General features: G+C 44.2%; 2 protein-coding genes across 2 annotated transcripts; one reads left to right on the top strand and one right to left on the bottom strand.

Moving 5' to 3' along the window:
• Positions 1-3,817: 3,817 nt before the first annotated feature.
• Positions 3,818-8,328, bottom strand: TPRKB (TP53RK binding protein). The gene is made up of 4 exons (XM_056847130.1): positions 8,182-8,328; positions 6,333-6,455; positions 4,558-4,734; positions 3,818-4,000 (listed from the first exon to the last, which is right to left on the bottom strand). Exons 1-4 carry the CDS (start codon positions 8,326-8,328, stop codon positions 3,917-3,919), a joined length of 531 nt encoding a protein of 176 aa, XP_056703108.1. The 3' UTR covers positions 3,818-3,916.
• Positions 8,329-9,799: 1,471 nt separating this feature from the next.
• On the top strand, positions 9,800-16,198 carry ALG10 (ALG10 alpha-1,2-glucosyltransferase). Its single transcript, XM_056846768.1, has 3 exons — positions 9,800-9,964; positions 13,297-13,491; positions 14,891-16,198. Exons 1-3 carry the CDS (start codon positions 9,800-9,802, stop codon positions 15,944-15,946), a joined length of 1,416 nt encoding a protein of 471 aa, XP_056702746.1. The 3' UTR covers positions 15,947-16,198.
• The last annotated feature ends 301 nt before the right edge of the window (positions 16,199-16,499 follow it).

Here is a 16,499-nt window from a genome sequence, read left to right as displayed (position 1 = left end):
CACATTTTAAACATAACCTTTACTACAAGAACTCAGAGCACTTTAGCGCTGTTCGTGAATGCACCTTTCCAAATCCCCCAGCGATATGGGCAAAGTATTATTTTCTCCTTACAGATTAAACAGAGAGGTCGGATGATTTTCTAAATGTTAGTGGGTGACGGCGAGCCTTGTGCTCTTGTTCCCTTCCTCAACATCCATAAAACCTCAATTAGGAAACAAGGCTGTGTGCATAAACTCCTTGGAGTTAGCACCCATTCACAATATGCCCTGTGTGGAAAGTAGGATTGCCAACCTCCAGGTGGGGCCTGGCAATCTCCCCCAAATTACAACTGATCTCCAGCCCACAGCGATTGGTTCCTCTAGAGAAACTAGCTGCTTTGGAGAGTGGACTCTATGGCATTATACTCAGGTGAGGTCCCTCCACTCCCAAAACCTTCCCCTCCCCTGACTCCTCCCCCCAAATCTCCAGGAATTTCCTAACCTGCAGTTGGCAACCCCAGTGAAAAGGGAGAAGGCTAATTATATGAGCAGAGCATACTTGCCCAGACATTGGTGCACAGAAGCCTTGGTTCATGGTCAAGGTACTATGCAGGTAGGGTTGCCAACCTTCAGGTGGGGCCTGGAGATTTCTTTGAATTACAAATGATCTCCAGACTATAATGGAAAAATGGCCAGGGTTGCCACCTCCAGGTTGGGAAATACCTGGAGATTTTGGAGGTGGAGCCGGAGGAATGTGGGGTTTGGGGAGGGGGTGGAAGAGATGCTTCCTATGCATTAGTGCAAGGCAAGCTTCCACCTAGAGCAGTCCTCCCAACTCATTTAAACCACCTACTGTCCACATTGTTTTATAAGATGGCACAGAAATCATAGCACCATATGGAAGTTAATTTCTGGGACAGAGAATGTTAACTTTCAGTTGGTGTGTGTGTTAAAGTGCCATCAAGTTGCCGCCGACCTGATGGCAACCTGACTTATGGCAACCCAATAGGGTTTTCAAGGCAAGAAATGAACAGAGGCGGTTTGCCATTGCCGACCTCCACAGAGCAACCCTGGACTTCCTTGGTTGGTCTCGCATAACCTGCTTAGCTTCAGAGATCTGATGAGATCAGGCTAGCCTGGACCATTTCCGTCAGCATACTGAAATATTTTTTTAAAGAAAATGCATATAATCCTAAACTGTAACAGGCTTTTAAAAATGTGTTCAGCTCAGCCTCAAAACACATATTGATGTTTAGGAAAACATTCCACTCCCCCCACACACACACACACACTAGGAGCATCATGTTCTGCAAAGTCCAAAGAAGACGTCCTCACTTGCTCCGCTTTCTAAAGGAGAAACAGCAGACCAGGAAAAAGGAGAGCGGGCCCTGTTCTTTTGTGGAGTGGGCACATGGCCCTCTTTAAAGAAGAAAATAAACTCCATATGCTGGTTGAAAAAGGATATTCTCCTGCTCCAGCCTCACTTTATTCAACTGAACTATTTGAGTGTATGTGTCAAACTATTATTGTTGGCCGTAGCTCAGGACTAATAAATTGTGTTCCACAGAATTCAAAGGGGCATTGGAAGTTTTTCCAAGATTAGTAATAGCAGATTCCTTGGCAGACCAATTGCCCAATTACCACCTTCCTCACATGAGATACAGCCACAGTGCTGATTGTGTTCCAGGATACATTGTTTATATGAAGAGCAAGGGTACCACTTAACCCCTATCTAGCTCTCACTTAAGTGCATGCCCTAGAATGCCTCAGGACTGCACGTTTTTGTTGGTGAGGTTAAATGGCCGAGAAATCCATGTGAACTACATTATCTGAAGGTAGGGAAATTTGAAAATTCTTGGCCTACTATTCCAAAAAGTCCACTGAAATTAACATTTTAAAAGATAAAAATGAAGCATGCAATTTTCTGGATGAAATACCTCAAGTAGGAGTCATGAAGGAAGAGCCGTTTGGCATTACTCCAGGAAAGAGTTAACAAAACTATTCACAGCAATGCCAAGACGCTGTTTGTTCTTCTCGCTTCTAGGGGCACCGCTGACGAAAATGAGAAAACGCGAGTTCAAGTTGTGCGTTAGGCAGTGGTCGTTTTACACGTCCTTCTGTTTATGTTAAGTGGACTGAAGTGATTTTTCACATATGTTCAAAAAAGGATAGGATTCAAATGTACCTGCTTGCTGTTAGGCCAAACGACCAAAAATAGTGTCTGAATTTCAGCCAGCAAGTTGGATGATATATTCCATGTGTCATTTGCTTTGTCAGGCAATGAAAACAAACCTTTAATTTTCCATGATAATAATACTACCAAGGCTGTTCTGTGTTGTTTCAGAAGCTTCAGGCCCTTTCCTCTTTGAGCTCTAGACGTTATCCTAACACATCTCTCTCACCCTTGGCTTTTGAAGGCAGCTTGTCCTATAAAAACAACTCAGAAATTGGTGTTGCTGTTTCTATTAAGCCCTTTTAAAGGAAAACTGTGCAGTTACCATAATCTTTAGCACTGGACCCTCATCTGCAAGAATTTTAATATTCCGCAGTTCTCCTCTTACAGTGCCATCTTAAGCAAGTGTTACACGCTTCTAAGTCCATTGAAGAAGGGTTTAACTCTGTTTATGAGGCACTGCAGGTGATACAAAAGAATAAGCAAGTGACGTGCTTTTTTGATCACTAAGCAGTCCCTCATTTTTTAACTGGGAATTTTCCTATAGGTCACTGATAGCGTATTGGGGGTTTCAGCTCTTTCTTGAGTCATATGGCTTGGCCCTTTGCATGGCTCATCTCAAATCATTTACTTGATTAGCACCACTATACAATTTACATGTTTTCTGCTTGGGGATCAGTGTGATCTGGACCGCAGTCTGACGAATCTGGATGGATGGGCCCAGCATTGCAGCAGATGGGTTGAAACCAAATCAGCTCTAATTCCATGACTCCTTTGAGCACAACACATCTGGAGAGCTTTCTTTTTGTGAGTTGTACAAGTACATGAGTTTCGGGGTATGCAGCTGTCTTTCAGATTGCACAGGAATCTAACTTCTTAGAATTATGATTTCCTTACTCCACCCCCGCCCCCCTGCCATTAAACAAACTACCAGAACTGTGTACAGTGTTAAGGGCGTGAGCTCCGGGCTGCTTTGCTGATGTCATTTCAAAGGAGCTGTCAATCATACCTTGCAGATTCACATACTATGATTTGCTTCAGAAATGTACTTCATAGGAGCCTAAGCAGCAGGAGAAAACTGCCTCCTGAAATTCTATACTGTATGGGACCTGCTTGATCTCAGGTCCTCAAACAGCCTCACAGAGCCAGGATTTCCAGGATTCACATGTTGAGACGTGTACTATTCCCAAACACTTAAGAGTAGAACAAAACAATGTTTGCCATGTTCCTCCTCATGTACTTCTTCTCTTACAAACACTGTGAAAATGTTCACAACACCCATCTGAATAAACTCAAGAAAACATCCAACATAATCTTTATGAGAAATATCTCCACAGTCCAATGTCAAATTTAAATAATAAATTAGATCTCCAGAAAAGTTAAAGCCACTACAATTTGGTTAGTCTTCAATCTTAGAACGTTAAGTTTGGTCCTTGTAAGTCAGGGTGAAAGTCCCCATTGGTCCCGTCCTCAGCACTTGGTACCACAGATGCAAGAACTGCTTTACATAAAAAGGAAAAAACAAAACAAAATAAAACAAAATATTGAAATGTTTTATTTAAGAAAATGTCACAATGATCAACAACATTATTTCCATGTTCTTATAATAGATTTTTGTCAGCTTCTGCTTCTAAATAAAATAAAATACAGGAGCTCACAGCACTGCAACAGGTCCTTATATACACAAGCCAAATACAACATAATTAAAATAAATTCCTGTTTCAGAATTGGGCCACAGTTTTTCCAATGCAAGTATATTTTTCATTAGACATCTTTTGTTGCCATTCTACAAATGATACCATCTAGCAGTGTTCCTATTTTTTCTTCCTCTGGTGTGAGCTTGTATATCTGAAAAAGGAAAATGGAATGGTGACTTTCTTGAGTAAAATATAGTTCTAAATTTTTTTAAAGTATCCACAATGTCTTCCAGGTTGAGTTTAACCATTAATATGTAATAATTACATTGAATTTTTTTTTTTAGTCAAAGCTGAAAATGTTTCCACTGGAAAACAGCTAATGCAAAAAATTAATCAAATGCATGTATTGTGTTACCTTATTTAGACTCCATCACCCTCACAACAACCCTGTGAAGTATGTTAGGCTGAGAGCGTGTGACTGGCCAAAGGTCGCCCAGCAAACTCCAATAGCAGGGAGACAATTCAAACCTGGGTCTCCTAGACCCGACGGTGAGACTCTAACCACTATACCACACTGGCTTAAATGTATACACTTAACATAGGTTTTCTTGCACCCTCCTGTACTGGGCTCCCAATAGCCTCTCAGACTCAGCCACAGCTGTTGTTCCCAGACCATTCCCAGGGCCCATATCAAAGTAGCTAAAAACAAAGCAAACCAATCTCTTTTGCCTGATTTCCACCCTCCCTCCTTGACAAGCTTGTACAAACCTTTCTGACTTTTGATATGTCTGTTATCTGGGGGAGGTCTGCTAAAGGAACTTGCTGGCCATCCACGTGACTTATTATGTTTTCCAGATTCACCCTTTTCTCTTGGTCTTCCACCAGAACAATGAGTACTGCAGAGTCACTGTCAGAAATGCCAAACTTTTTCAATGCATCTGAAATCTAACATAAGAATACAAACTTTGGTTCATTGCACTCTTACTTGCAAGTGCAAACTTTTAAAAAATTACATTGATATGTCCCACCTTTCTCCCTTCAATGGGTAACACACAGGATTTCCAGATGGCCTCTCATTTGGGCCAGCTGTATTATCATATCACGGGCCTATCTCCCCACTTTTCAATGCACTGAAAAGTCTGAACTGTGAGAAGGATCCCTTATGTTCAGTAAAATATTCAAAACATTAAAACATTAAATGTTACTTGATGTTGTAGCTGATGATTAATATTTGCAACCAATACAGGCATACCTTATCAGAGATAATTTAATTCTCAGCCAGGTATATTTTAGATCCCCCCTATCCCTTTGTCTCCTAACTTATGCCCCTGATTTTCATCTATGCCAATGCGTAGATAGGTAGGAGTTTCAAAGTGTGCTACATAAGCGCCTCTCACACAGTGATGTTGCCTCCATGACCATCTGTCAACACATTCATTATACAAGATCCAAGCTCTGACATCTGTTCCGTAATGGTGTATATTTTTAACTGGAACAGGAGGCAAGTCAAGAAGCTAGCTGTACATGAGAACCCCTGGCTTGTTTCTGGCTCGAAATCACCGCAAGAGGTTCAGAGGAAGACAGGTATGCCCTACACCCATAGGCTGTCATACAGGCTTGCCAAATTTATGGCACACTAAGCCAAAGGCAACTCACCAGGGACTATCTCCTTTTTTGTGCCTGTCTACAACTGCAAAAACAGGGAATGGGGGTTGCTGTCAAGCATTTAATGGCCCACAATACATGGCTGGAGGTTTGCATTTGGCTTGGCAGGTCACAAGCAGTGCAGGCAATGCTGTAGAGTGCCTGTCACAACAGCTTGTCTTTCCTCAAGCAAACCTCTTATGATGACCTTGGAGCAACCAGCACCCTTCCCTCTCCCTGCTGGTGTAAAGCTGCAGCAGGGACTCCTGCCAGAGCAAATGGGACAATCTGAAGCAACTTGAGAACCGGTAAAGCGAAAATGTAAGGCTCCATAAGGCACACCTGCAAACAAGAGGCAGTGCACAGGGGCAGTCTTAGCCAATGGGCAACAGAAGAAGCTTGTGGGGGGAACTGCCAAGAGTCCCACCCCACTCCGAGCAACAGGGGAAAGAAAAAGAACAGGCTTCAGCCACCATGGCAGCCACCCACATCCAAGGCTTGGCCAGCTAGCTTCTAATGGCAGCTCTTGCCCACCTCACATGGGGCGAGGGCAGCTTCTTGCCCGGCTGGGGAACGGCTTTGGAGGCACCGCAGCGGCACCTTGGCTACACTGTCCCCGGCCACCGCAAGGCTCAGGAATGAGCTGACAAGGTTATATTCTTTCTCATTTATTTTCATAACAACTCTGTGACAGGCTTACTAGGGAGCTTCATGGCCACTTGGAGAACTGAGCCCAGGTCTCCCCAGTTCTAGTCCAACTATCTAACCGTTACTCCACTCTAGAAACTGAGATATATGCCTTTATGGACAAGATGAAGCATGCAGTTAACATGCATTTTGCACTATTGCAGTGAAGAGGGCACTTGGCTTGATCAATGAACTTACAAGTTAACTCTTACATTATTTTTAGGTGAAAGATTGAATATTATTTCTGCATTAAGAGTTCTCGTCTTCATTTTACCAGTCTTGTGAAGATGAACAGCTTTATTGGTTGCCACAAGGATTTGAAATGGATCAACTATCTGCCAGAGGGAAAAGAAAAAGTCATCTTTAAATGGGAGGTCTCAAAATAGAACCAATGCTTTCCTGAGTTCAATAAGGAAAAACAGTACTTTGGAAAAGGATAGGAGGCAAAGCTTCTATCTTAGATACTGGGACAAGCAAAACAAGTTGCAGATATGGTAGTTTTATTCACAAAGAAATCTCCAGAGACTTAATCCAACAATTATAACTTCACAGGTGAGTATTTGTTCTGAGGCTTTCTCACTGGTCACATTTCTTGTCTTTAAAAAATCTCATTTGGGCATACCCAGATTTCCCCCCCCACACACACACTTCTTTCAGCTAAGTAAACACTTCTCTCTGTGTGTGTACACGTGCGTGCACAATCAAAGAAACAGGCTTTCCCCTGCAATTTTTCTGACTAAAATGGAAATTTTGGGGAGTACTGAAAAAAAAAAAATCCTAACCTTCAAGAGGGGAGGATGGAGGGCTTTCATTGCTTCTGTTGTCCTTTTGACCTGAATCTTCCTTTGTGGTTGACCTTTTCATCTTTCCCTCAAACCACTATGGCACATATACCTACAGAATGGGTCATAGGTAGCTTATTGCTCTACCTTGCTGGAAGAAAAAAACTCAGAAGGAGGTGAGGTAGAAACAGCACCAAAGCCTCAGTGTAAACCTCTGAAAGTTTCATTATAACTGAGCTCTCTCTAACCAGTAGCCAAAGAAGAAAAAGACAGCATCTAGCTGGAACTACATCTAGCTGTGCAGATATTCTTATTGACCCCTTGTTAGATCCTTTTTTGACCAAATAATATATTTTATGTTATTTACCACAAAGCTTGTGTTTTCCTACCTCCTGTTTTTCTGCTTTTCAGTTAGCAACATTAAGACACATGTCTTAAGAAAGCATAGGGTTCATCAGCTTGCAGTTTTCTCTCAAGCATTGGGTATATTTGCAATTTTGCTTGCAGAAAACTAAGGCACTGAAAACCTTTAAACTTCATAAATATGTCAAATGTTGCAATTTTACATACTAAGTAAGTTATAAATATGGAAGGGAAGGCAGCATAGTATAGCTCGATCTCGTCAGATCTCGGAAGCTAAGCAAGGTCGGTACTTGGAAGGGAGACCACCAAGGAAGAATCTGCCAAGGTAGGCAATGGCAAATCACCTCTGCTTCTCACTTGCCTTGAAAGCCCCTTGCTGGGGGCGCCATAAGCCAGCTGCAGCTTGACAGCGCTTTACACAAACACAAGTTATAAATGACGCCTTTTGTGGCATTAAAGCAGTAAATTAGTTTAAGTTTGATAAGACAGTAAAGTACTGCATATATTTCATTTCTCCCCCACCCCCCCAATTTCCATTTTATCCAAACACACACACACACAAACAGGAATCCCCCCCCCCACAATGGCTTCAAAATTTTCAGAAATTTTACATCTCTAAGTCTTGGGCAGACTCCCGGGAGACAGGAACCTTGGCAGTGACAGGAGGGTGGCAGAGGGGCCCGACCCAACAGTAGGCTGTCCCACTGGTCAAGTACCCACCTCTAGAAGGGGTGGGGAATGAATGTCGACTCAGCTTCCTGAGGTCCACAGGGACCAGAAACAGGTCCATCAGAAAGCAGAGGGCAGCCTGCTGAGTCCTGAAACCCAGAATCTAACCCACACAAGATCATTTCAGAATTTACAAGATTTGCAATGCTATCAAATTGCAATACATGAAAAACGAATGTTTCCTCACCATTTCAGGACTAATTAATGCTCCATCAATAGCACCTTCCATGGCTTTTTTTCTTAGAGTGGCAGCATTCTTCACATCGTTAAACAGGATAAGAGTAACCAGGTAGTCAGGAAACAATTCCAACCGATGTGTGAAACACTGCATCATGTCACAAAGTGCAAGTTCCTTCGAAATTAGCCAAACCTGGGAAAATGAACACTGGATAATGATTGATACTTTATTGTAGCTATTTTGAGAGCCTGGTATAAATAAAATTTGAAGGGTACAATACATCAATGCAGAAATTTTGACCGGGGCCAGTGTGGCGTAGTGGTTAAGAGCGGCAGGACTCTAATCTGGAGAACCAGTTTGATTCCCCACTCCTCCACATGAAGCCTGCTGGGTGACCATAGGCCAGTCACAGTTCTCTTCTAACTGTCCCAGCCCACGTGGAGGCAAACCACCTGCCTCCTCTGAAGGTCTCTTGCCTTGAAAACTCCAAGGGGTCATTATAAATCGGTTGTGACTTGAGGGCCCTTAACACACACAAATTGGCATAGCATAAGTACTGGCTTTAAAGTTGGTGGGGCAATTTTGCTTTGTGTCAGTGACGGACAGTATATAAAATATGCACATACAGTACTTCTTATATGTGTGTGTCCACACACATACACTATCTATCTATACGAAGTTTGCCAGCTCCGTGTTGGGAAATACTGGGACATTTTGGGGGTGGAGCATGAGAAGGGTGGGGTTTGGGGAGGGACTTCAGTGGGGTACAACGCCACAGAGTCTACCTTGCAAAGCAACCATTTTCTCCAGGGGAACTGATCTCTGTTGGCTGGAGATCAGTTGTAATAGCAGATCTCCAGCTAGTGCCTGGAGGTTGGCAACCCTAACACACACGTACGCATACTCCCACACCCCATATCTCTGTCGCCTGGAGATCAGTTGTAATCCCAGGAGATTTCCAACCACCACCTGGAAGTTGGCAACCCTAATCAATACACATCCATACACTAGGGTTGCCAGGTCCCTCTTAGCCACCTGTGGGAGATTTTGGGGGCAGAGTCTGAGGAGGGTGGGGTTTGGGGAGGGGAGGGAGTTCAATGCCATAGAGTCCAGTTGCCAAAGCGGCCGTTTTCTCCAGGTGAACTGATCTCTGTCGGCTGGAGATCAGTTGTAATAGCAGATCTCCAGTTAGTGCCTGGAGGTTGGCAACCCTAACACACACACGTATGCCTACTCCCGCACCCCATGCCAAGGCATTCACAAGTTTGTGTCCTGGCGTGCATAACCTTAAATGCAGCTTTCCACATGCTATGCGACTTAAATTGCGACAGAGAAAGAGAGGGGGGCGGGGCGGGGGGTGCGCCCTAGGCCCGCCGAGGCCCAGCGAAGCCTCTGTGGTCGCGTGAGGCAGCTGCGCCAAAGCGTCTCCCCTCTGTCCGGGACGGATTCCCGCCTCGCGACGGCCTCCCCGTCTGTTTCCGGCCCGCTCACCTCGCTGCGGCGGGAAGTCCCGCAGCCGCCTCGCCAGGCCCTGCCGCCGAGGCTTCCGGCCGCGCCTGAGTGCAGGGCCCGGCGCGCGGCGGAGCGAGAGGCCGCAGGGAGGCCCGGCGACGGAGGCGGCGAGAGGATGGAGCGCTCCGAGGCCTACTTCTTCTCGGCCGCCCTCAGCTGCGCCTTCCTCGCCTCCTGCCTGCTCTTCTCGGTGCTCAACCGCCAGCAGCGCGCGCCCTACATGGACGAGGCCTTCCACGTACCGCAGGCGCGGGCCTATTGCGAAGGCCGCTTCAAGCAGGTAGGCAGGGAGGGAGGGCGGGCGGGAGGCCGCTTTTTTTTACCGCTTCGAGGAGGCGCGGTGCGCAGTGACCTCTCTCCGTCGCCCCCCCACCCCACCCCACCCCCGGGCTTGGCTCCGAGACCCGAGAGATGAATAGCTCCATAGACCCTGCAGCTCCAAAACAGGAACTCCTTAGACACGAGGCAAACATTTTATAGGCCCCTGTAGATATAGGAGTCTCTCCCTCCCCGCCTTTAGTAAAACGCTTTGGAGTTGCTCAGTTTTCTGGGATCCACATGGTACACGCGTTACAGTGGACCTGTGGACCTCATGTCCAGCCGTTTGTCCGAGAAGGCGCCAATAGGCAGTCAACATTTCATTCTTCTTTGTACTTGAGTAACGCTTCAATGCAAATACAGCTAAATACATAATTTATTTTTCCAGGTTTTGTTTTAAAGGGAAGGCGCATCTGCTGTTTGTGTGTGTGTGTGTGTGTGTGTAAACGTTTGTATGTGCATTCAGAGTAAAATGGGAATAGGTTGATACCATCACCTGGGTTAAAGTGAAGGTTAAATTCGACATTCAGCCACGTATGAATTCAGTGCAGTTTTTAGAATTGCTCCACGTGCGTGTAAAGAGAAATCACACACATGCTGCACACAGAGTGCACAAACTTCATAACTTGCGTATGGGACTTGAGTCCCTTTTATGACCCAGATGCTGCCCCACGTTTCCCTCGCCACTTGGGTTGCAGCTGCTGCAAGGGTCACAAAACCCATGCTAATGAGATCTCATCAAGTCATGGTTAAAAATGGTGATAAGAGACAAATTGTGTGGGCCGGTGATTCTCAGACTTTTTGAAGTGGGACCTACTTGTACGATTATTATAGATTGTTGGACTCCTTGCCAAAGTCCCAGCGCTCAGTTTTCCTGCTCTCCAACATAAAATGTAGAATTCTTATATCGGGTAACACTAAACAAAACAAACTCAAAGCTCATGTTTAGCATTTGCAGTAAAAGCTTTGTTAAATGATACTTGAATATCCAGAATGCTCAGCCAACTTACTTCTCCTTAGACTCGCGCCTGCATGCACCCCACTCCTGCTGGCTAGTTTGATGGCCTCTGGCTATTGCTGATCTCATGGCCAACCCCCACCCCTCACTGTCTCACACAGGAGAAAGGGGGGGAAAAACATTACAGATGCACTCCTACACACAAAATGGAAGTTTTATGCCAAGTAAATATACAGAGAGCCAGAATGTAAGCCTCCCTGTACCATTTTGTGAATGTATACTCATAAATAGTAAAAAGATAAAGTGGTCCTCTTTAAAAAGGAATCTATAGATTAGAATTTAAACTATCTTGAACCAAACAGCAGTTACCTTTTGTGGTAGTGCTATTTGTTTGTTTGCTTAAAACATTTCTGTGCTACATCTCCTAAGGGTGAGGCAACTCTCAAAATTTAAAACAACAATAAAAAACACAAGTACAACAGAAACAGGTACAGTGTGGGTGGAAGGAATCACATGGGGACATATCTGCATGGTCCAGTCTCCCTTTCCAGGGTTTTTAGAATTCCATTTCTGCAATCCTATAGGGAGACTCACTGCAATAGAAATGGGGTAGCCGATGGCTATATCCACAATGAGCACACATTCTCCTTGGTTTTTCTGTTTAGCATATAACATTGTAACTGTACATGTAGGATTGCGTTTCTGTGTCATGACCCATATTCTCACACCCATAGAATACAGTTTTCAGAGTTCTTTAAACCTTGGAAATAGGAGAATGGAGAAATTTTGATTGAACCACCATGGCATTGGTGGTTTGTTCAAGATTGGTTTTTGAATAGTGAAAAGAATGTCAGCTTAGAATAACAACAACAATAATAATATGACAGCTGCTGGATGGGGGGAGTGGAGAGGTCATGCAATTATTTGTTGTTGTTGTTGTTGTTTTTAAAGGATGACTGAAACAATTGCATGGGGTGGAACCAGAAAAAAAGTGAGCCGCAGGGGAGGCAGGATACTGGCAGGAACACACTGTTATAAGAGCAGATGTATTCAGTGGTTCAAGTTGAAAGGTTAATTGACTTTTTAAAAAAATTGGCCTGGATCCAAACAACAGCCCTTGCTCTGCAGGCCGAGAGGATGTTGAACTTGTGTCTTCCAAGCAGCAGCTTCCCCTGGTGCTCATTACGTCTATTTGGAAACTCCCCTCCATTTGTCGTATGGGCCTGGAGATTTTTTGTTCACAGGAGAAGAGCCCAAAGTCTTAACCTCTTGAATGTGATACTTCTTTGAATCCAAGCCGTGATCTCCACGTTTTAGTTACAAGGCAAAACTATGTTATGGTAGGAAATTGCTTGTGCAATAATTATGTCATAATAACAGAATCTTTGACCAAAAGGTACGTAGGGCAATATTCTGCTCAGTGTGTTTAATACTATGAATAGCTCACAGTGATCTTCATAGTGATCCACTGATACAAACCAAGTTGGAGGAAAGGGTTTATAGTGATTAAAAAGCAACTGAATGTTTTACTCTTGTGCTATTGTTTTATGGCATATTCTATGGCCTTCTTTGCAGCTTTGTGATGAGATGTAGTGTGGTGTAGTGGTTAGAGTGTTGGGAAGCCCAGGTTCATGGAGCTCCTTGGGGACATTGGGCCAGTTGCACTCTCTCGCCTTAATCTATCTCACAGGCTTGTTGTGAGGATAAGAAGGAGGAGAGATGCTACCCTGAACTACTGTCAGGAAGGGTGAGATAAATAAATAAATCGATATGTTCACTTATGTTTCCCTTCCTAAATCTTTCTGGTGCGGATGCAGGTGTTAAGATTCACTTGCTGCTCCTTTGTAACAGATCTAACTAATGTATAAAGTGTATCAAAATGAACATTTTAAAAAGATACCTTTTGGCAGGTTCACATTTTGCAAATAAGTAGGGGAAGCAGAAGTGATATGTGCTTCCTCTGTGATGTGTCTTTTGTAATATGCAAACAGGGGGTTGCATACCAGTCCTGGAGTGGGATGGCTGACAGTGCAATCCTAAACAGAGTTGACACCTTTCTAAGCTCATTGACATCAGTGGGCTTAGAAGTTTGCAGCTCTGCTTAGGACTGCACTGTAAGCTCCATATATACCTAGAATATTTACATTTCTGTACAGGGGGAATGAACCTTTGCTCTCATGTTACTTAGGAATGGTGAAAGGAAGTGTGGGGTTCTCAGAATGTATTGATTTAGCATTCTGTTTTGTTTTTCTAATGGTTAAATATGTGTGTGTATAATTAAAGGCTAGTACATTGTGCCTTTTAAATTCATTGTCGTTTTTTCATTTTTTTAATAGTGGGACCCTATGATTACTACACTGCCTGGCTTATATTTGGTGTCCACTGGAGTCGTGAAACCTGCAGCCTGGCTCTTTGGATGGTCTGGAACCATATTTTGCTCTACTGGGATGCTGAGATTCATTAATCTCCTTTTCAGCGTTGGGAATTTCTATTTACTATATTTGCTTTTTTGCCGGATACACCAGAAAAAGGTACTGTGCAAATGTTATTATCCTTAAAATAGAATCTTTCCTGTACACAGTAGCACCATTAACATGTCAAAATTTGACATGGCCCCCTCATATTATGAGGAGACTGCATTCTGTTCTGTATCTGTAATAACATTTGAATCTTCCTAGCATCCTGGATTATATTGCTTTCTTCCTGTTTTTCTGAAAGTTGAGGGAAGCCTTTTGCACACGTGGTTAAACAGAGACTGACGCAGAAGTGTAACATTGCACCTGTACTTGTGATGTTAAACTTCTATCATTACTGTTGCAGCAGTCAGGAGATTTAACATTCTGGCTTAGATTGCTTTACCGTTAGTCTCTTCAGACCAAAGAAAAACTCAGGACCACAGTCTCTTTCATCTTTCTGGATCGTTTGGTCATAAGTATTGTGTGTTGAATTGGTGAATTCTAAGAATGGGGTTCTTTGGCCACAAGTCATTAGAAACACTTGCTCATTAGTTCCCTTTCCAGTTCAGTGGAGCTTGAGCAGTAGAAGTTCCTTGTACTCTGAGGCTTCCCCACCTCCTGAGATGGCCTCCCTGCCTTCCACAGTCCTGCCATTAAAGTGGGCATCTGGCTCACTGGGTTCAGAATTGGGAAGGAGAGGGGTTCTGGCACTCAGGTCCTCTTCCTTCCCCAGACTGGCTCCATGCTCTCTCTCACTGGGCTGAGGTCAGTCAGTTGCTTCCTCCTATAGCCAGGTGGAGAAGATAGCTTTGTAGAGGTCTTCAGAATCCCACTCCCACCCAGTCTGGCTCCAGTCTCAACATCCCTTCCCCATAGGAGCCATAAGAGGTGAGGGTTCCCAACCCCTTTCCTGGCCCTCTATCCATAGGGTCTGCCTGGAGGCCTCCTGGGAGCAACTTGCCTCCTCCAACCTGGCTTCCCCCCATCCTGGTTGCTGGCCCTTACCCCTTCCTAATGTCGTCGACCTGGCTGGGCCCTTGTCTCCCAGTCTGCATCTCATGTCGGGCAGGTGAGAGCCTCTTTCTGGGTGGCTGCTGATACTGTTGCTGGGCTTGTCTGGCCATCTGAGGCCTCTTGAGGGCCCAAGAGGCCAGTTGCCAGCCGATTATGTCATTGGCTGGCACTGCAGCAGTGTTTGGGCCTGGGCGGCCCTGTTTGCTCTCCTCAACCCATCTGGGCTCTTCTCCATGGTGATGAGGGGTGGCGGATGACCCGCTGATGGAGGTCTGGCCATCTCCCAATCCCAGCTCCCCAGGACAGGGAGAGTGCCATTGGCTGCTCTCCTTGCCCCGACTGGGATAAGTCAGGGGCAGGCAGCATTCCCCAACGCCTACATTGCCCATTTTCCAATATTTAATTGAAGCAGTAATCCTAACCTTGCTTTTCCTCTCTCATTTTCTCTCTCCCTCTCTAGGCTGCTTCTGGGTTCCAGAGAGTCCTCTCAACTTTGACACTAGCGATATTTCCAGTTCTTTATTTTTTTACTTTCCTTTATTATACCGACACAGGCTCCACGTTTTTTACTCTCTTTGCCTATTTAATGTGCCTTTATGGTAATCATAGAGCTTCAGCCCTGCTTGGATTTTGCGGCTTCATGTTTCGTCAGACCAACATCATATGGACTGTGTTCTGTGGCGGAAGTGTTGTTGCAGATAAGCTGAGCGAAGCCTGGAAGGCGGAATTGCTGAAAAACAAAGAGCAGAAGAGCTTACCCCCAAAGGGATCATTTTCAGAACTAATCAGGGTCTTCAGGTTCCTCCTTGAATATGTCACATCCCTTAAAAACATAACCACTCTTATTCTTTTGACTTGGCCGTACATTGTCATGGGTGTTGTCTTCTTTGCTTTCATTTTCCTCAATGGTGGCATAGTTGTAGGTGACCGGAGCAGCCATGAAGCTTGTCTGCATTTCCCTCAGATTTTCTACTTCTTCTCTTTTACTCTCTTTTTTTCCTTTCCTCACTTAATGACCCCGAGCAAAATCATCAGTTTTCTTCGTTCCGTGAAGAGATACTTGTTGCAATACAGTATCCTTGCCATCATCTCATTATTCCTGGTCTGGAAGTTTACGTATGCTCATAAGTATTTGCTTGCAGATAACAGACATTACCCATTTTACATATGGAGAAAACTTTATCAAAGACATGAACTTGTGAAGTATGTGTTAGTTCCAGTCTATATATTCGCTGGTTGGAGTTTTACAGACACGCTAACGTCAAAGAATGTTTTTTGGAAAATGGTCTATTTTGTATGTTTACTTACAGCCACGGTTCCCCAGAAACTTCTAGAATTTCGTTACTTCATTTTGCCATATGTTATGTATAGGTTGCACATTCCCATGCCGTCACTTTTGAAACTTCTCCTTGAGTTTGCTTTTTATCTCTTGATAAATGCAGTGACATTTCATTTCTTCCTGAACAAAGCATTTCAGTGGCCAAATAATGAGGAAATCCAGAGGTTTATGTGGTAATTTTGTACTTGCAAGAAGACCAGATTTCTAGGACTTCCCTGACACTGGAAAGAGGCTGCAGGTTTAGAGACCCTGTCAAGGGAAACAACATGCTGGATGTTTTATAACTGGGAGGGTATGTGTGAAATCTGATGTGCTGTGTTTGCTGATGTTGGACTAATTTCATAAGGTTAACATCTAGACATTAATAAATGTGATATCAGGGAAAGTCCAGATTTCTTTCAGTCATACTAATTTTGGTACCAAAGTCCTAACTGGGGGGTGTCTTGTGTATGTCTGTGTGTATGTGCCCACCTGTGCTCAAGAGGAGGTGGAAAGAGGAATTGTAGCTTATCAGGCCAATAGGTTAGTTTTTGATATGGTTTTGTCATCACTGTCACTTTTACGCATTGTTTGTTTTGTTCTCTTGGTGAAAATGTTGTGTGTGCATGTTAAAGATCTGAGATTTTATCACTTCCTGGAGGTCCACTGAGAGCTAAAGTTCTCCAGGATGGGTTAAGTCTCTGATACAGTGACATGAGAATGCATTCATAAGAAATGTTAGCCACAGGAA

The sequence above is a fragment of the Euleptes europaea genome, chromosome 3, assembly GCF_029931775.1.
Source record: "Euleptes europaea isolate rEulEur1 chromosome 3, rEulEur1.hap1, whole genome shotgun sequence".
NCBI classification, from domain to species: domain Eukaryota; kingdom Metazoa; phylum Chordata; class Lepidosauria; order Squamata; family Sphaerodactylidae; genus Euleptes; species Euleptes europaea.
Note: the sequence above shows the minus strand (reverse complement) of the source record. Positions and strands in the feature narration are given on the sequence as shown.

What these genes read in the sequence shown, in the direction of transcription:
- TPRKB (XM_056847130.1), bottom strand. Translation starts at nt 8,328, where the DNA reads ATGATGCAGTGTTTCACACATCGGTTGGAATTGTTTCCTGACTACCTG. An exon ending in CATTAATTAGTCCTGAAATG is followed by an intron (nt 6,456 to 8,181) that starts GTGAGGAAACAT and finishes TCCCTCTGGCAG; the next exon opens with ATAGTTGATCCATTTCAAAT. An exon ending in ACATATCAAAAGTCAGAAAG is followed by an intron (nt 4,001 to 4,557) that starts GTTTGTACAAGC and finishes TTCCTTTTTCAG; the next exon opens with ATATACAAGCTCACACCAGA.
- ALG10 (XM_056846768.1), top strand. Translation starts at nt 9,800, where the DNA reads ATGGAGCGCTCCGAGGCCTACTTCTTCTCGGCCGCCCTCAGCTGCGCC. An exon ending in GCGAAGGCCGCTTCAAGCAG is followed by an intron (nt 9,965 to 13,296) that starts GTAGGCAGGGAG and finishes TTTTTTTAATAG; the next exon opens with TGGGACCCTATGATTACTAC. An exon ending in GCCGGATACACCAGAAAAAG is followed by an intron (nt 13,492 to 14,890) that starts GTACTGTGCAAA and finishes CTCCCTCTCTAG; the next exon opens with GCTGCTTCTGGGTTCCAGAG.